At 43.8% G+C, this 20,535-nt stretch overlaps 2 protein-coding genes across 9 annotated transcripts in view; one reads left to right on the plus strand and one right to left on the minus strand.

Moving 5' to 3' along the window:
- LOC139628679 (tripartite motif-containing protein 16-like) overlaps window positions 1-20,535 on the plus strand; it is a 276,374-nt gene that overhangs the window by 154,235 nt on the left and 101,604 nt on the right. The window lies entirely within an intron of this gene.
- LOC139628672 (disco-interacting protein 2 homolog C) overlaps window positions 1-20,535 on the minus strand; it is a 190,542-nt gene that overhangs the window by 90,090 nt on the left and 79,917 nt on the right. Inside the window, exon 1 of one of the 7 annotated variants that reach the window (XM_071490601.1) lies at window positions 9,482-9,798. The exons of the other annotated variants lie outside the window; for them this stretch is intronic. Coding sequence (XP_071346702.1) covers window positions 9,482-9,488 — 7 coding nt within the window. The 5' untranslated portion in view covers window positions 9,489-9,798. Of the gene's footprint in view, window positions 1-9,481; window positions 9,799-20,535 lie in introns of those variants that run through there. 7 annotated transcript variants of the gene reach the window in all.

Consider the following 20,535-nt stretch of genomic DNA (forward strand, 5'->3'; position numbering starts at 1 on the left):
AGAGGATCTGTGGTATCATATATATATTTAAAGAAAAAATAATATCATATTTTGCAGTATCTGAGCTGGACTGTATCGAGATACTACACGTAGGATATTCAGCCTAATTACCAGCTGAATTAATGGAAACAAATACCACAGAAACAACCAGGTTACACTGTGTTTAAGGTACTTAGACTTCAAAACACCAAACCAGTCAGATGCAGAAAGCTCTGCGACTTATCACATCATGCTTTGTCATTCTTTCTTCTAACCAGGACCAGATGGCACAGTGTGGGTGTGTGCATGTGTGTGTGTGTGTGTGTGTGTGTGCTTGCATGAACTTAAAGCTCAAAGTGTTGCAGGTGCACTTATTTCACCTTTAACGGTGTGACGATGACGAACCACCTCAAAACTTGCTGACCGATCTCCCCGAGGGAAGTGATAAATCAAGGCTACCTCAGGTGCCATCAGCAGATTTCCATGCAGCGCAAAGCACATCTGAATCCAATCGCTCTTTTGTAAATGACTCTTGGTGTTGGATTTTAACCTCTGGGGAATACCAGGTGGGAGGAGTTTGCCACATTTCCAAAGAAAGTTCTCAGAAAGCAGAGATGGGAAATTTTGGAAAATCACCATCAGTCGAGTGACTGACAGGATCTGAATGTTTAACCCCACCCAACTCTTACACCACGTGATAGAAAACAAACACTACAAGCCACTGACAGACTTTCTGGGTGACATAAGGCTACAATTTTAGAAGCATAAAGCAATAGAGAGAGGCATCATGGGATTTGGAGTTTTAAAAGCTTACATAAGCACCAGAGGCATTTTCTCTGACAGCAAATGAAAAGCAAGAAAAAAAAGTAATGAAAGGTTGAGTGTAAAAGCAGACGACCGGCAGAGAGGGGGGACGTGGGTAATGCAGTTTGTAATGTGTTGAGTGGCGGTGATGGGTTTGTCGGTGCAGATTAACTATCAAAACCTGTCTGTCAAACTGGTAAGAGAGGGAGGACCAGTCAACATGGAGCAAGCTTTAATAAACATGAGTGTATCTGATGGAAACACTGCAGCCAGTTTGAAGCTGTTTGTGTGTGTTTTCCCATCTGCTGCTATAACAGCACGGCAGCTAGACGACAGAGAGGAGGAGGAGGAGGAGGAAGGTGAGGAAAAATGCATTTTAGTGCCATTTTATAGTTTTATTCAACACATTCCTACAAGAGTACGACACAGTCACATCTCATCAAACGTGTGTTTTATACATTTATGTTTGTGTTGGCGGTTAAAAATATTACAGCGTCCATTGTATCGACATAACGTCAGGGCTAAGTCGGACATCTGGATTCAGGCTGTGAGGATGGAGGGAGGGGAGAGAGGACAAGAAAAAAGAAGGAGGACAACTTATTAAACTAATCACCACCTCATGGTTGTACTGTATCCCTCCACCGGCCAGACAAGTTGCAGGAAACATGGTCGTAATCTCCTTCCTGAGTTACACCATTGAATAATAGCCTGAGGTGTTTTTGCAGTCACAGTGAAGTTGACCTTTGACCTTTTGGATATAAAATGTCATCACAAATTGTGTATGAATTTGTGAATTAAGGCCAAAAACTTGTTCTGTAACGTCACAGTGACCTTGACCTTTGACCTTTGACCAAATTTGAATCAGTTCATCCTTGAGTCCAAGTGAATGTTATTTGTAATAAATTTACTTTCGTCGCTGTTTGATGCTTGGTTTAAATCTGATAAGTGTGTTTGTTTTTTTTGGTTTTTTTTTTTACAGGTGAACATTTGCAGGTCAACTTCTGATGCACTGTCACAAACGCAAATTTAACTTTCTAAAATGTTTAATAAAATTATTAAAAACAAAAACTAGTTTTACAGACATTAGGAAGAAATGTCATTTATGTTTACAAAGGCTGAATGATTTTTTTTCATATATGTAGACAAAATAATGTAAAAGAGTAAAAAGAATAAATGTAAATATAAAGAAAATATTACTCTGACTACAAAGAGCAGCTTTTGTCAACTATAAGGATAATCAGATGATCAGCACCTTGATATGAAGTTTTTTGTCTTTTCTGTGAGTTTCTTGTTATTTTGTCCACCTCTTACACTTGTGCCAAACACAGTTATGCTTCCTTATCATGCATTAACATTCTTACTTATGTTACAATTTAGACACAGCTCGTGTTATATCATTTATTTGAAGGCTGTACTTTTTATTTTGGGTTTCACTTTTATGTATTCGGCTAATCAGACAAGTGTGTTGCTGTTTGTGTGTTTTGTTCTATGACAGAATTAAAGCAACTAGTTAAAGTAAATATTAATTCTCAAACACTCATACAGCCTAAATGTGAGTTAGACTGATGAGCTGTGGAACAATTCCTGGATTTCTTTGACTTGAGGATAAGGGAGTAAAAAAAAAAAAAAAAAAAAAATCTAATTCCAAGAAAATCAGAGGGAAGAGCGTCGCCTGACTCAAGCAGTGGGAGATGCATGAAACAGACCTGAGTGACGTTAAATCTGCAGCGGATTTGTCGAACATGGAAAGAGCTGTTTGCGCGGCTGACTTGACAAATCCTTCTTAAACACACAAACATGTGACTAACTGGTTCGGATCAAGAAACCAACTGTGGGCACAGACGTCATTGGTGACAATGTCAGCAGTGTGTGTGTGTGTGTGTGTGTGTGTGTGTGTGTGTGTGTGTGTGTGTGTGTGTGTGTGTGTCTCCGGTAGCGTGAAGGCAAGGCACATGGTAATAATTAGCATCTCTGGTAGGGGATCTAAGTTCCCTGCAGAGAGAAAGAGAAACGGGCAAAAGCTTCAGTTTGAAAAGACAAAAAAGAGACTTTGAGGGAGGTTGAGACACATGGGATCAATAGAGGGAGGTCTGACCTTGTCTTCCAGATACCGACTTGTTGCGGTGAGACACGCAGGCACACACACACACACACACACACACACACATACATTCTCAGTGACCAACCATCTTGACTTAATTGGGATTTAATCCCGAAAGAAGAGTCAGAGTGAAATGAATGTGTCAGTCAGAGCGCTGATTCAGTTAGGCACTGTAACAGCTGTGTGTTAGCAATCTCCATCCAATAACCTCCAGTGAGACGGGCAGTCAGTCAGTCTGTCAGTCAAACAGTCACTCAGTGAGACAGGCAGCCAATCAGCCGCTCAGGAGCCAACATATGGAAGATAGATGTGGTCAAATGAGAGCAGCAGTTTTTTTCTTAAAGTGTCACAATTTGAACATTTTTCTCCAGCCTGACACAGTGAAGAGAAATGATTAAATCTGTATCTGTTAAATGACAACTTGATGTGATGACTGGGCATCCTATCTATTGGTTATGACCACAATGTATTCACCAAATTAATCACAGAGCTCTGCCACAACAAAGTCCACCTGCTCAAGAAACAGTCAGTCAGTTAGTCAGTCAGCTGAAGTATAACAAGATGATCTAAACCACCAGTTCCCAACCTGAGACTGAAACAACGAACCCCAAGAAAAACCTGAAGGTTCATCCGAAGATGAAACGTATTGATGAAGTTTCTAAAGTTTCTGCACATTTAAACCTGTTCAGGTCTTTAAAAATCTATCAAATGTAACAGTCCAGGAAGAAAACAAAAAACTCCTCAGCTGATTGGCTCAAAAATCTTGTTATAAAAGGTCAAAAGTTGACTTTGCTCCAAACCAAAAATGTTTAAGAATCACTAACATAAACCTGAATTTGAAGGTAAAGCTAAAAGTGAGTGAACCAAACATATTGGGGCTTCCACCATCAGTCTCATTATTAATCAATCTAACCTCAATCTTCACCTCGGAGCCCTGCACAACAGTTTGTGATGATTTTCTGATGACTGACTCATCGTTACTCTAAATGAACCTCATGTGGTACAGGCAAACTCTGTGTGCACAACTACAGTTACTGAAGTTTTACAGGAACGAGCCGGGAGTCGCCTGAAAACTGGGATGGATGTCTTCCAGATACGCTTGGCTAACCTGGAGGCTCGTCTACAACCCGGTCATCTGACCGCTCGTGTTTCTTGACCTGTCTGACTTCTTGTGTTCCCACATCTCTGAAATTAATTTGGTGAGGCCGGGTACTAAACAAATAAGACCCAAGTTGTAAAAAAAAAAAAAAAAAAGAATTCAACCTCTAAAGAAGCAAGGACAGGAATGAAGAGGCAGTTGACGAGGATGGAGGGATGAGGATCTTTAAATAGCGACAGAGGAGGGGAGGATGACTCAGACCCTGCTGCAAACTCTTTCCCCTCCGTCTGACTGTCTCTCTCAGTAAAAAACTGCTCTGGATGACGCTGCCACAGAGCGTTACAGGCAGGTCAGGGTGAGCTGCTGAGTCGATGTACCATATCAAAGTAGTTTCATATCAAAGTAGCTCAGCTGGCGTGAGGAAGGAGAAACCTTTGACTTAAAACTCCCTCAATCACCAACACAAAGTTGTCAAACTGTCAAAAATGTTAGTTTGACACAGAGAGCAGATCACAACTTCATCTGAATTATTCTTGGTAAGAAGAGATAAGATACGCTTCAATACCTCACCAGCGTCCTCCTTCAGGCGAGATGCTTCAGTACGTGAGCGAAGGAACTTCTAACAACACATCTTCAAAGTGAACCAACCGAACTGACTCACTGTCGTCAGCGACTGAATCAGTTTTTCAAAGCGGGAGCTCCTTGCCCTGGTGACTCAGAGCGCCGTCGTCGGCTCGGCTCGGGCTCGTTAAAGCACATTAAAGATGGTGAAAGCCACAGAAGCAAATATGATCTGATGACTCTGTTTAAGCTAACAGGCTGCTGAGCTATTGACCTTATGTACAGAGTTTGTCTCAGCTTCTTTTGTCCTGAAGTGAACGTAAGTGCTTGGACTAGAACAGACTGAACGTATGAGGATGCATTCACTGACTGTCGCCTCTGTGTGCTGAAGTGTCTTTCAACAGAGACGCAATGATCCGTATCATAGCAACTAAGGTAGATACGCTGCTCTCGGTGCAGTCCAAATGTCTGATATTGTAACCATGACAACCAAGGTCCGGTACACCTGCCACCATAGGGGCGCTATTTCGAAAGACGCTCCTGTGGGTCGTATCAGAGGGTTGAGAAAAGCAACAGTACACTATGGTTCAGGTTGGAGGACTGCTGGTCCAGGCCACACGTCTACGTGTCCTTGGGCACGATACTGAATCCACAACTGGCCTCAGTGTATCATCAGTGTGTGAGAGTGTGTGTGAGAAAGCTGCTGTATGAATGGGTGAACATGTTCTGCAGCGTAACGCACTTGCTCCTCACAGGTTGGTGGGGGAAAGTACAAATCTGGGAATCAGTCTAGCTCCTCCCGCCTCTGGTCCAAACCCAAACAAAGTTAGAGCAAAGTAAATGTAGTAAAACAAAGTCAAGACAAAGTAACAGTAAATTAAAGTGAAAACACAACGAGGACCACGCAGCGAGCTTCAGCTCACAATGCTCTCAGAGACGATGAGCACCATGTAAGGTGCATCTCCAGCCACGGTCTCCGGCGCTCGGCTCCAAGTGCAGCGCCTCCGATTGTTATGAAATACGCCTGCAGCAGCCTGACGACAGCTGTATAACCTCACTGTCAGCTGCCTATGAATTATTGACAGTCCGATATACACATATTGCAGGCTGCACCCTCAGCGGCTCCCCGTGATGGCGTCAGGTTCGCCGGCTCTTAACCCTGACCTTGAAGTCAAGCGCTGTGGTGAGTCGGCGAATAAATCCCTCCGTGGAGCGCCCGCGCTGTGGGCGCTCCACAAGCCACTGATGATATAATGACCGGTTATGTAATAACTCAGCAAACTGGGCTCAAATGTGATCAAATCTAACTGAGGAGATGTTGGAGAACTTATTACATTATCACCTACACTATATGGCCAAAAGTATGCAGACACACCTATTTTTGAATCTGTTTTCTGTGGCTTTCACTTGGCCTCTTACTTCCAGCATATACTGATATTTTGAATATTGTTCTTCCAACTTTGGGGAAGACCCTTCACTGCTTCAACATGACACATGACAGCGCCCCTGTGCACACGTCCAGCTTCATAAAGAAATAGTTTCCCCAGGTTCAGAGTCCTGACCTCAACCCCATCTGCCAGACCTTGTCCTCCGACATCAGTGCCGGACCTCACTCGTGCTCTTGTGTCTGCAAATGGGAGAAAATCCCTGCAGCAGGTTCAACATCTGGTAGAAAGCCTAAAACCAGAGGTGCAGATGAACGCCCGTGGTTTTGGGATGGCAGCCTCTGCCATTGTACGGGTGGTTATACGTTACACCAGTCAAACAGATTCTGCAGTCAAGTTCAGCCTCAGAGCACAAGTCTGCTCTGCTAAATCACCGTCCCACAGAGGGTGAATGTGTGTGGACAGAACCAGCAGGGCTGAGCCTCCATGACCATATACAGTATGAAGGAGAGAGGGAGAGACTGCCAAGGGACAAGAGTGCTACAGCAAACACCCATGACAAAGAGAGAGAGAGAGAGAGAGAGAGAGAGTGAGAGAAGGGGAAAAGACACAAAAATAAAGAGGAAAAAGCAGAAAGGAAGGAAAGAAGAAGAATGTGAGAGCAAACGGAAGAGTGACATTGATAAAAAAAAAGCAGAGAGAAAGATAAAGAGGGAGACAGAGAGAGGAGTGTTGCATCTATCCAGAACCTAAAAAGGAAACCGTTGATTTTATTGTTTCCACACTGCAACACTAGAGATGGAGAGACAAAGAGGACGAAGAGGAAGAAGTGAGAGCTTAAAAAAGGAGTGTTTGTGAGAGGAAAGAGCTGAGCAGAGAGAGACAGAGGCTGCAGGAGAGAGAGAAAAAGAGGAGAGAGAAAGAGGTTTCAGTCACGTGACTCTGGGCCAATGGAAACTAAACATACCGAGCGAGCCTACCATAACATGCCTCTCTCTCTCTCTCTCTCTCTCAGGGTTATATGAGTGTGAAACAAGGACAAAATAATGACAACAAGTCTTTATATGTACAGACCAACAAAGCTCACAAGCTAAAGCCATGCTAGCAGCTTTTTGGTCAGTTTTGATTACATAAAAAAAAAAGACTTACAGCTGCTGTTAAAGGTTCAAACACATGAAAACTATTTTATCTAAATGTTTTTTTATTTTTATCAACTCTCTGTGGAGAATTAAGATCTAATTTCTTTATTAAATTCAGTAAATAGCAAAAAGAAAAATATGACCTGTGATTCCTGACATACACTCACAAATAAGATAAGGGAGTCACACACACACACACACACACACACACACACACACACACAGAGCCTTGCAACCATAAAAACACAAATTAACACACAGTTGAGCCGAGAAGAAACGCCCACGGACTCCCCTGGGTATGAGGGCAAGGAACACACACACACACACACACACACACACACACACACACACACACACACACACACACACACACACACACAGGTACTGTGTGCATTCGGGGGCAGCAGGTGTTTACAGTAGCAACATGCTGAGTCAGGACTGACACTCACCTCCGTGCAGGTCAACACACACACACACACACACACACACACACACACACACACACACACACACACACACACACACACACACACACACACACAGAGGAAGAAGCTCACATGGAGGCACATCAAGCCTGTTTGTCACCACACACTGAACTTTGCATTAACGGTTTTGAATTTCCGTGTCTTCCGGTGAAAACACGGCTGCTCCTCTCTGACTCTCTGGCGACAGCACTGACAACCTTCTGGCCTTTCTGCAGACCTGATGTTTAGCAGTGTCGCTTCTTTTTCTTTCCTAACAAACATTTCCAACAAAAAAACTGCAACCACGACTGCTAACGCTAACGCCGGCTCCCATGAACAACCTACACATGGTTAGAAGGAACACCCCCCTCAGGTTGTCATGAAATTGGAGAGAGGAGCATGTAACCAGTTTTCCCATACTCTACATACCAATTATAAATGTCTGGGTGAGTTGGATTTCAATATGCAGTTGAAAAAGATTTACAGTCATCCTGAGCGCTGCTGGAAAAACAGAGCTAACTGTGCTGTGGTTTAGTTCCAGTAAAACCATTACAGGCACAGTGAGAAGGTCTGGGTGGAAAGTCCCCGTCACGGTTTACATTCGGCCGCGTGAAAGGACGGAGGGAATAAATCTGTCAGCGACGCCTGGCTTCATTATGGCGGCTGGTTCATTAAAGTGCAGACTATTGACCTGTCAATCAAAAATTAAAACAACAAAGACCAACCCAGTCATCACCAGCACTACCACTGATACCACTGTTACTGCGACTGCCAGAACTAGCACTATAAATACTAGTACTACTACTGTACCTCTTACTCATACTATTGTTTCAGTTTGCAGTATTACTACAGCTGTCTGTATTATTTCTGTAGCTGCTGCTCCCATTGATCCTCCTACTACTACTACTACTACTACTACTATTACTACTATTACTAATACTACTGCTGCTATTATAACTAACTATAACCTGCTTTACCAAAGTAAAAGCACAACAATGGTAAAATCAAACTATGTGTAATTTTTTTTAGAATACTATGAATCAGTGGTTCCCAGCCTGTGGTCCAGGGCCCACTGGTGGACCATGAAGGTATTGCAAGTGGGCCGACAAATCATTTACAAAACACAATTTTGGTGAAAAGATGTAATCACAGAAAAAAAATGTAAAATGTAAATACTGTTTTCAAATATTTTAAAACTAAATGATCTTTTTTTTCTCTCGTATGATGAACCGATAGTTGCCACCGCTGCTGCTGACTGTATATTTACAGAGGTTCCATTCATGGCAAAAGAATCATAGAGAATCATAATGGATAGCTGGTTAGCAACAGGACGAATTCCCTGTTTCCAGTTCAGTCCTGAATCTTCCATCGTTGTCATTAAAATAAAAATTCAAACTCAACTAAAAACGGTTGATGAGTTAAATACAGCAGCCGTCAGAGAGAGCATGTGTCCTGCTGTAGAAAATAATGGACCCTCTGTGGAGAACACCTGCTCTCATCCTCTGCTGCGTCTTTATTTTGTTCTACCAGCTCAGAGTTGTGCGCATTATAACCTAAGTGCAATATAATCCTTGTTTACGCTGCAGCAGCTGCAGAGTGTAGAACTGACTGTTTGACTTTAAGCAGGGTCAGCTCAGCTCAGCCGACATCCCATCACCAACATCATGTCTGCACAGACACACAACACTAGCACTACTGTGAATGATGTAAGTCTTAGTAAGTGGTGGTACTGGTGATGTGTTCAGGGACAGCTTTCACATCATGTCAAAGTTACTTTAGAAGTTTTGTACTGTTCAAACACAAAAGAGAGAAACCAGAGAACTGTGAAACATTTCTCCAATTAGGCTAATTAGATCAAGAAAGTCAGCTCTCACATACACACACACACACACACACACAGCTGATATCTAGCGCATGAAAACACAGCAGTGCGTCTTTCCTCTACTCACCCAGCATAACACAAACAGGCAGCAGGAAGAGAAAAGTGACACAGCAGTCAAACTCAGCCTCATGCTCCTCTCAGACGAGCCTCCGTCCTCGTCTGTGGTCCTCCCCACTGCTCAGTTTGCAAAAACACTGGTTGCTTATTCCCCATTGGCAGCACACACACTCAGACACACACACTCAGACACACACACACATAAACTCGCAATTAAAACGCACACACAAAGACAAGCAGCTTATTGGTTTCAAAGAGGAGCAGGTCGACCTCCTCTACACAGACAAAGGGCTGAAGGTGTCTGCTGACATTTAGCTACTGATGCAGCCTTTGTTTTTAACACACACACACACACACACACACACACACAGAGCACTGGATTGGCTGACAATTACTTAAACACTTACTTTCCGTTTTTAGTCTAGGAAGGAGTGCGTGTGTGTCTGTGTCTGTGTGTGTGTGTGTGTGTGTGTGTGTGTGTGTGTGTGTGTCTGTGTATGTGTGTGTGAGAAGTACACCCCCTCTCCTTCTCAGTTGGTACAGTCCAACCCGCCTGCCCAAACACGCTGCTCTGTGACATCAGCAAAATAAACAAATTGGTGAGTTTGTCGGCCGAGTTCACAGTGATGTGTGAGAGGACACACACACACACACACACACACACACACACACACACACACACACACACACACACACACACTTCCCTTCAAGGTTTTCCCTCACGTCCCCAGCCTCTGATCCTATGGGATGTCCCAGTCCCAGCTCTAGTGGTTACTATGGTGATAACACCAACAGCAGGGGGGATGTGGATGAAATTAATATTGAGATGATTATCTGAGTGTTGTCTGTTATCTTATTAATATTATACTAAAATATTCTGAGTTACTGTCAAAATCTGAACATTTGTCTCATTGAGCAAAGTTTTTTTTTCTTCAGAACAAAACTCTGGTTTAAAATAAAAGATGTTCTTCAGTTTTTCCCCCAGATAATAAAACTGATGTGTTGATGAGTATTGTGTCACGTTATAACTGTATCGTCACTGTACAGACACTCAGCTCGATCTCTTTGTCTCTGTTCACACTGAAACTTGCCTGGTTTAAGGCTGATTTTCAACTTCAACCAAAAATGACTTTTCTGTCGAGTCAGTGGCGCAGAATTGTTTAAAGGAACTTTGACCTCCAGTGACCTTTCAGTGATGATGTTTACAGCAACCCTCCACAGACAGAAGAGAATAAAACCCTGATTGCAGCTGCACATTCACACCTGACACATCACCACTGCTTAGCTTTGTCATTGTACCAGCTGACAAAAAAAAACATATGTGCAACAGTTTTACACAAATATGCCATACCACCCGCCATGTTGTAAATCTCATCCATGAAAAACAGCAACTTTTACGTTTTAAACTCCTAAACAGAAGAAGAACTTGGTGTTGGGCCTCAGCAGCTGCTGCCACGGAGGACGAGTAAAAGAGAAGAGCGCCACCTACAGAGACTCCCGCAGAAGACTCCAGCTGGTCTCAGAGCAGAGAACATCAAGAGACTGAAGATCATGCTCGGCCCAACGTGCTCAAAATAACAGCAGAGATTCTGTAGCACACACACACACACACACACACACACACACACACAGACACACACACACACACACCCTGATCAAAACAGATATAAAGTGCTGTCGACATTTCCCAGATTTTTAATTCTGAAGCACAGGGAGAAGTTAGTCAGATAAAAAATGTTATCCTTCAAAAAAAAAATCCTCCAGAGTGATTTCATTTCCTGCAGCACACACACACACACACACACACACACACACACACACAGAGTGATACATAGAGACAGAGATGGAGGTTTACAGCTGTGGTTCGTTCGTGTCTTTGGTCCCGAGACGCTGTTTGTTTTCTCACGACGCTGAGCTTCAACAAATTGACCTACATGTCCGAGGAAAGTCCCCCCGTCCACTTGGCCGTCTTGTGATAAGAGTGGGACTGACTCGCCATCGAGGATTTGGGTCACGGGGGCAATTTTTCCAGCAGATCGCCCGGGCAGCGCCATGTGTCTGTTACAGTGCGTCACGACATGGTTCAGATTATAAGCACATCTCTGCAGCTCTGTAATGAGGCTTTCCACAGACTTATGACATGCATTAGACGTGTTTAAAGTTCTGTGGAAAGCCCAGGAATTTCTGTGGATTTTATTGTGCAACGTTATTATATTAAAGGTACAGTAAGTGATTCTAATCTAATGTTTTTTTTTTTTAGTGAAAAGCTCCTCGAGATTGATTGAGATTTACTTATTTAAACCCCAAATCACCGTGTTTTCCTAAAACTAACCAAACCATGACTGTTACTGTAGGAACCATGGCAACAGAGGTTGGCACGCCGCTCTCAATACAGTCTCTGTGTTAATTACTGTAACCATGAGGGGGCTATTTCAGGAGAGACTCCCATGGGTCATATCAGAGGGTTCAGGGTCTGATCTGTTTGTGTGCTGCATTTTTCAACATTTTGGTACATTTCTGAGGAACTAACGTATGAATCTTATAATTTACTGTATTTTATGACAAATAAATTGTTTACGTCATCAGATTACTTCATTTTTCCTTTGATTCTTCTGTTATCAGAGACATGTGTAGGAAGGTATGTCCTCTGCTGAGTGCTGTTCTAGTCAATAGGATTCATTCATTGTTGAAATTTATTGACAATAAGAAATATACTGAATTTCACCAACTCAAACTATAAAGCCACAACATGTAGTATAAACATCCTGAGTTTAATCCTTCACTTCAGTTAAGATTTCCCCAGGTTAAGGTTTCATTGAAATAAAAACAGTTGCTCAAAACAGCCTCAAGTCTTCTCCTTAAGGTTTCTTTAAAATGTTCAGTAGAATTTTACTGCTGTAAAATCTCCTTTACTGCTGTCAATTCCTTAACTAAGGAAACCATCCTTAAGTAACTCCCTCAGCTAAGGAGATATTAGACCTTAAGTAGAGAAATCAAGGTGTTTTGTACAATGGGACCCTGAACTTCGGGGTTGTGTGTAGATCCTGTAAGCAGTGGAAATGTGTCCACTGCAATGATTCTCAAAATAGAACAGGAAAACCTGTGTGTGTGTGTGTGTGTGTGTGTGTGTGTGTGTGTGTGTGTGTGTGTGTGTGTGTGTGTGTGTTTGTGTGTGTAACGGTCCAGGACCAGGATCCTGCAGCCAGTAAAAATTTGCCTACAGAAGAGATCCACTTAAAATAGAACAGGATAACCTTTGATACTCAATACTGCTGAGGTCCCTTCATGCCAATACACATGCTCTCTCTCTCTCTCTCTCTCTCTCTCTCTCTCTCTCTCTCTCTCTCTCTCTCTCTAACACACACACACACACACACACACACACACACACACACACACACACACACAGCTTGCACCTGTGCTTCAGGTGCTGTCAGATGATATTTACCTTAAGGGCAGAGACGGTGACAGTTAGACCTCTGACAAACACATAAATCACACAAACAGACTCTCTCTCTTTACATATGTACCTGTCTCAGTCAGTGACGGTTTGCCTGCAGTAATATTACCATAACAGTAAAACCAAACACTGCCTCCTCACCTGTCTCCAGGTCACCTTGACCTCTGACCTCCCTGTGGAGGGATCAGACTCAGGTAAATTACAATCAACCTGCACGTTGCAATGCAGCTCTTTGTCACTTATCACGCTGCCTTTGAACACACACAAAATAAGACCAGAGTTTCTGAGTAAACACTTTCACCCTCTGTGTGAAAACAGGTATGCAACACAACAGACGGCACAAGAGGAACAAAAACTTAACTGCACTTAAAAAGAAAATGGAACAAACTGGAGCCTAAACTTTATGCAACTGTTCAAATTTCCAGACATTTTATCCCAGGACTTAAATCACGATGGGAACTGTGCTGAGAGGGCAGAAGACCTCCAGTTCACCGTGTGCTGAACCCATCACAGAGTCTAAACAGAAACCTCCTCAGTCACACTCGCTCAGCTGCTAATGGGCCGTATATGTACATGTTGCTGACTGAGGGTCCGCTGGAGGAATCAGAGGAAGCTGTTTGGAGGAACAGAGGAGCAAGGAACGAAGAGGGGGTAAAGAGAAACATGTTGGGTTTGAGTCCTGTGGTGCCGACTGGTAGATGTGTACAGAATTTAAGACTTTTATAAATGAGCTGGACAGTGACTATTATTGAATATCTGATGAAAATTTGACACTTTAAAACTGCAATGAAAAAACACACAATGCAAAAAGAAATGTGAATGAAACTGCAACACGTTAAGCCTCAGACTTTACAGACTCAAAAGGCAGATTAAAGGTCCCATGTTTACACTTCTCCTGTGTTTTATCTGAAGTGTTGATCTCCATCAGAAGATATATTTGTGGTTTTAAGAACCAAAAACCATCTCAGTGTAGTTTTACATCTCCTCTCTCAGGCTTCTCTCTGGAGCTCTAGTAACAACAGGTCAGTCAGCCAATCAGAAGAGAGGATCTGAGTCTCTCTTCTGATTGGCTGACTGTTTTCTGAGTGATCCAATAGAAATATAGCAGATTTCAGGTAAACACTCAGAGAAACCAAATCCTGCAAGGTTGGATGGTGGGTTCAGGTGGGCGGGGCTTGGGGCGGGGCTGAGAGCGATGACTGCTTTCTTGTGACATCACAAAGTTCCAGAAGTCCTGACGGCTGGTTTTAAGGCTCAGTTTCTGAATACAGGCTGTGTGCATTTCTCTGTGGACTGAGGCTTTGATACTTTCACAGTATTAATATAGAACCTAGAGCTGCTTTATAATCACAAACACATGGACATCTACCTTTAGACTGGATGAGACCTTTATTTCAAACTATTAAATGTTCTATTGCAACAGTCCATAGGGAGGTCAGAGGTCAGCAACAGAGCATCGTCATCTGATGCTGCAGGAAAGACTTTGGTGGAAAATTGGACAGAAATCCAGCTCATTGAGATAAAAGTCAATCTCTAACCGGCCTGTACCTCCATGCCGCCCTCTCACCTTTTCCTTTAGCCAAAGTAATGACAAATAATCTCCAAATCCAACATCAACCACATCTACACTTAAGAAAGAAACCACTTGAAAGCTCTTTAGGTGAAAAAAAGATCACAGATACAACCCGATACGAGCCGGGATGAGAGGAAGTCTGCACCCCATCACAGCAATGACCCGGAGATCACTTCAGCACAGACCTCCGCCTGTCGATAACCTACAAAGTGTTACCAGGGGAGCCGGGCGCATTTCACATGCCTCCAAACAAAAGCTGCTTTAGAGAAAATGAAAATGGGGGTTTAATGCCCTGTAAGACTATTGGGTTTAACAGAGTTTGTGTGTGTGTGTGTGTGTGTGTGTGTGTGTGAGTGAGTGTGAGAGAGAGAGAGAGTGTGTGCAAGCCTTATCAAACCCTGCTAAAAGCTACTTAGAGGGAACCCACAGGAGCGACCACACAGACTCAAAATAGATGCATGCTTCCCGAAATACAGCACGTGTGAATGGGAGCCCACGCGCTCTCCTCTGGGTCTTTCCAGGGAAGATGACACCGCCTCCAAGACCAAAAGGCTGCGTTTGATTTGCTTTACATAAAGGTGATGTCTGCCAAGAAATCTGACTCTGTAAACAGGTGCGACATCTCTGCCTGTTATCTCTGCAACAAAAAGGTTGGGGAGTTAGTCTGACTGGGTCTGTCTGAAGAAGACCTTCCTCTGAAACTTGGCAGGTTGGCTGGATCTCAGTGAATCTTGGGTCTAGTGATCTGGATTCAGGATTTCCATTTCATAGCAAAACCATCTTGACAACATGACATAATGTGGTCACCTGTCACCACGCGACCACACTTTCGTCAAATGATAATAACCAAGCTGTCTGAATGGCAACTGAGCAAACTTTAACCACCAAGAAAGACGAGATGCAGCTGAAAGCTCTGGAAAAAAATCAAGCAAGTGCAACTTGAGTTAGTGTAACTTGTGCAACAGACACTTTTTGAGTCAGTTGCTTTATTAACAGCAGAGCCAAAGGGAGGCAGTAATGAACCATGAAGGATGTCCGCTGCTGAAAAACCTCAGAGCAGAAGAGAGAAAGCAAAAAGAGGACTGCATGTAGGAGACAAGAGAGAGGCACAGTGTGTTTACGTCACACAATCACTGAACTATTTATCTGTCACATGCTAGAATCCACTGCAACAGCAGCACCAGTAAAGAAGAGGAATCCAGTTCTCTATTTCAAGTTTGCTCAATCTCCAGGAGCCCTGAGAGCTCACACTACTTCGAGTTATCACCTCATCAGAGAGTATTTAACAACTGACTGGTGATGGGGTGATTATTTTGAACATACTGAACATATGGTTCAACGACAAAGAAGAGGCAGATGCTGACTGACGCAATCGGTCTTCAAACGCAGCCTACTGCACAAAGGATGTGAGCAGTGGGCAGCAACCAGCCACCAGAGCAGACAGAACGTCTACCATTATGTTCCAAATAAAGAAAACAGTGTTCATTCAAATGCATATCTATGTATAAAAACTGACCTAATGTTTTTACGATTCCCATCATGCCCACTGGGACAGTATTCACTCCCATAGGATTCAGGGTTAGGGTTAGACTCCCGAAAAACTGTCAGCCTCTGAGCCACTGATCGGTTCCATAGATGGGCTAATGATTGACACTACTGGAGTATTAGAGAATCAAACACAGCCCACACTTTCCGTCTTTAGTTTTGCATGGCGTGCATATTGATCACCAAACCATGACCTGCAGTCATTGATGCTAAGAACCAATGATGCTGTGGCAGAATTCCCCACAAATCCAACATTTCTTCAGATACTTAGCAATGTAATTTTCTGATGGTCTGACTGCAGAATCACAAAAGTTCCAACCTGTACTGAGTGCAAACTAAACCCCACAACAACGACAACTACACGACTCAAAAAAACACCTTTCAAGCCAACGAGCAGTGAGCGAATGACCCTCAACATAAAGGATTTTCAGTGGAGGATCATTTAAAACTGACAAAACAGAAACCACAAGGTCCAACGAGTGATGCGTTTGGGTGCGACATTAGTGTTGGCAGAGGTTTGTTTGCAGGTCAGTGCCTGAGAGTTTGGCCTTGAGGTAAAAGACTGAAGAGATTTTGACGGAGGAAGTGGAAAAAAAAATCTCTGAGTAAAACACTTGGATTCCTGATTGCTTTGGCAGATGTGAAGTTGGCTGACAAACAGCTGTTGTACTGGGCAGCTCCCCACATTAGTTTGATCTATACTGTAGCATTAATCTGTTCAGCAGACGCTTTCCAAGAATAAATCAAGACCAATCAATATGAAGAATAAAACATTTTTAAGCTTTCTGAAACTTTACAATCAGTCGCTACCAACTCCAATTAAAACCACCAACAGGTACCTGCTACCTACACCACATCCATCCACAGCCCAAAAAAAGGGCTTCCTCCTCAATTCAATTACATCCGCCAGCTGCAATGTAGAGAAAAGGAGGAGGAGGAGCAGGAGGAAGAGGAGGAGGAAGTGGTAACCCAGACTTTGGCTCTCAGTGTAGCTGACTGTGATCTTGGGAGGGGGGGGGGGGGTGTACAACACACAGCACAGAGAGGTGCAGTGCAGCAGCTACAACTGTCCCTCGGCGAGTCCGAGGCCTGTGAGGTCAGATTTTGTCCCAGAGACAGCGGAGGTGAAGCATAAAGACCTGACCTGTTGACCTCTGGGCTCCTTATGAACAGGTTTATTTCTTAGCTAAACACATCACAGTGATATTCAGAATATGTTAAGCAATTACACATGGACCCAATCTGAAAAAAATTTAAATAAAAATCTTATACTGACATACAGACCTCAGACCAGTGGTAACAGAACGGATGCTACCTGTGCCCGATGAGACTGAACAGAATCTGGACCCGTCTGGATCCAGGTTCAGGTCATTGCAAGAATAACTTCATGTTTTCCCTGTTTTCCTTTCAGTCCTTAATGTTGATGAGCATTCAAATAAAAAAAATGCTCTGATAACGAATCATTTGGCCTCTGTATCGTTACGGGGTCGGGCATGTATTAGATTTACATGGGGGCCATGAGTTGGAAAAGGTTGGGACCCAGGAGCTCGTTTTTATTTGATTTCTAATTGGACCATGCTCCATGAACAGAGGCACTGCCACCACTGCAGCCTAAATACCACTGATTCCAGCGACAAGTGTCCTCTGCTTTGATCGAGTCGTGGCTGAGAAGAAGAAAGAGGAGCTGGTTTTGATGTAAAATGTGGTAAAAGGTGGTACAAGAAAAGCCAAAGCTACAAGTTCAAATATTCAGAAGTGGCCAGAGGATCTGGGTGGGGAAAGAGACTACTTAAGACTCTCAGCAGCAGCTACCGTCCCTTCACAGTCTTTGAACAATAAACACAACCTCATTTGCTCCTGTAGAGAAGCTCAGTGGCCACCAGGAAAAAAGAAAGGTTTCATGCAAGCTATGAAGCAGGGCGTTGCTGTAAAAGAACATGTGTGATCAGTTAGCTTCCTCTGGATAAATAAAGATTCAACAAGTACAGGTTAAGCTCATCTAAAGCCGTGTAGAGTGAGGGTTGTGCTCATGGCTAGAAAAATGAGCCTGTGAGGAGGCTGTTGCCAGTTTTCCTCTGGATCCTGGATCATACCGCTGCTCTGGATTATAGAAAAATCACTGTTGGCCAAAACCTGTGTGCTGTGGCAGGACCGGAGTGATCTTAATGCCAGCAGATTATATACAGTACACACACACACACACACAAACACACACACACACACACGTACAGACAAGTGCATAATCCGGTTGCTGTTTAAGACCATCGCACAGTATTAGTTTTCACACCCAGATCCCACATATGGCCGGCTTCTCCCCACTGCTCATGGGAAATAAAGTACTTGAAGCCAGAGATCACTGGGCCAATGCTATGCTGCTCGCTGCTGCCAAATGGCATTCTGGGTATTAACGTGAGCCACGAGGATTCGTCATTTTTCAGTCTGAGCTATCAGAGGAGGCGAGACAAGTTAACAGGTGGAAAAATTCTTACAAATCTGCCCCATAGATGATAGAGGGATACTGTTGTGTTTCTTTTCCAATATAGAGAAAGGAAGAGCTGTCACTTGAGCTTCATTGGATGTTTTCACCCCACTTGACCACACTGTTCAGTTTTGAGCTTTGTTGTTTGACCTGCAAATCAGCTTTTCCTCAAACTGAAAAGTTTAAAGATACATTTTCAGCTGTGATGCTACCGAAGCCATTTTATCCAAAGCTGCATCACAAACTGCGACTTGCTCGTGTTCCAGGGCTGAAGTTGCCAGAACCTTTCCCTCAAATTTACTCCAGTGGACAGACGGAGCCTGGGAACCTCGACCAGTGCACCCTTCAACCCTCCAGGACCTAACGACTGGTGATGACTCTCTCTCTCCCTCTAAAATATCCCAGCCCTCTCTTGCCTGGCACGGTGAGAGCAGCGGAGGTATTTCCACGTGCTGCCGAGAGTCAGCTGCAGCTCTGCTTGGCAAGGCGCTCGCGTTCCCCCCGGTGCTCCACCCAGCAGCCCGAGCAGCCTGACCGAGAGGAAATACCAACATGTGCTGCTAAAACAATGTGGTTTTAATCTGAGAGGAGTGCGGGCCTTTAAAACTCCAACTCAGTTTCTCCCTCAGTCCTTTTTTTTTTTTCAAGCTCTGCTTTGTACAAGAAAACACTTTCACTCCTGAGGTTTAGTCAGCAGACGACTGCTCAAAATCCTCTTCCATCTCTTCTCTTTTCTTTTCTTTCCTTTCCTTTCTTTCGCAACTCTCTCCCTGCCACCTCAGCTCTTTAGGCAGTCGCCACACGACTGTCGCTAATGGACTCCCATACAGGGAGACGCGTTGGAAGAGTGGTGAAATGTGGGAACACAGAAACTCCCTCAACCTTAATGCCTCGCTATTCACACTCCAGGCCTCAGCCCAAATCAAACACGGCTTGCAAGCATTAATATTAGACCGCCGGAAAAGAAGAAAGCCTCATGTCAGGCTCAGAGTGCGGTTCATCGCCGGCTGAGATGGCATGAAAGCGGACGGGTGATTAAAAAACACAACTGAAGGACACGTCAGACGTCTTCTCCCGTCAGTTTTGAATCCATTTGTGTTAAATAATTGGGCGGCTGAGGCGTCACGCTGACCCTGACCCGAGACTTGAGAGCCTTGACAGGGAGAAACGTGAACTTCAGTTAGAAAAGCAAGAGTTTCGTTTTCCACTCGGGTGGTGGCAGAGTTCTCTGACATTTTTACAGCTGACGGAGAGGCAGTCTGGATGGAAGACTTCTCCGCCTTTCTCTCACAATGTCACCTTCCATAAACAGAAAATCACATGACACTGAGAGCAGTGGTGAAATACATACCCCGACTCCCACACAATTTCCCCTCAACAACTCAACCTACAGTATATCCCACTTAATACCGGGGCTATAAAAGAAATATACTCTCATTTCCTACAGTTCAGAGCGGATTTAAAGCAGCAGAAACACGCAGTCCTGGGGTGTTACAGCCTGATGTGACAACGGGAACTGGGTGCCAAATACTGAAGAAGCTCTGGTTTTCTCAAACAGATGTTTGAACGTGGGCCAGCAGAGTGAGCTGATACTGAACAAGATACAAGATACAATAATAAGATCTTCTAACAGCGTTGAGTCTACTGCAGAGAAAGTGGCTGTCAAAATGTTCTTGACCAGGAAAGCTGCAGGAAGTTGAGCCGTCTCCTCCCTCAGTCTGTAAGTCTCATCTTCGGATGTTGGGCATCGTCTCAGCATCTAAAGAAAGAGTCGGCAAGTAAAGCCTCTTTTTCCACTGGTCAAATAAACCGCTAAGACCCTCTAACACAGGCTTTTGTCGGCAATGGAAAAGGGTACAAGTGGCATTCACACCCAGGTCAAATGACTCTGTAGTAGATGTGGGTATGGCTCCGATCGGCATTAATGTAAACACCACCTGCATGAACCTGCTAAATTTGCCCTTTTTCCGTCTCTCAGAGCAAAAACTCACCTATCACCTGCCCAGC

Source organism: Trachinotus anak, unplaced genomic scaffold (genome assembly GCF_046630095.1).
Source record: "Trachinotus anak isolate AG129_WGS33_773 ecotype Australia unplaced genomic scaffold, CSIRO_AGI_Tana_v1 ptg000012l, whole genome shotgun sequence".
Taxonomy (NCBI): Eukaryota; Metazoa; Chordata; class Actinopteri; order Carangiformes; family Carangidae; genus Trachinotus; species Trachinotus anak.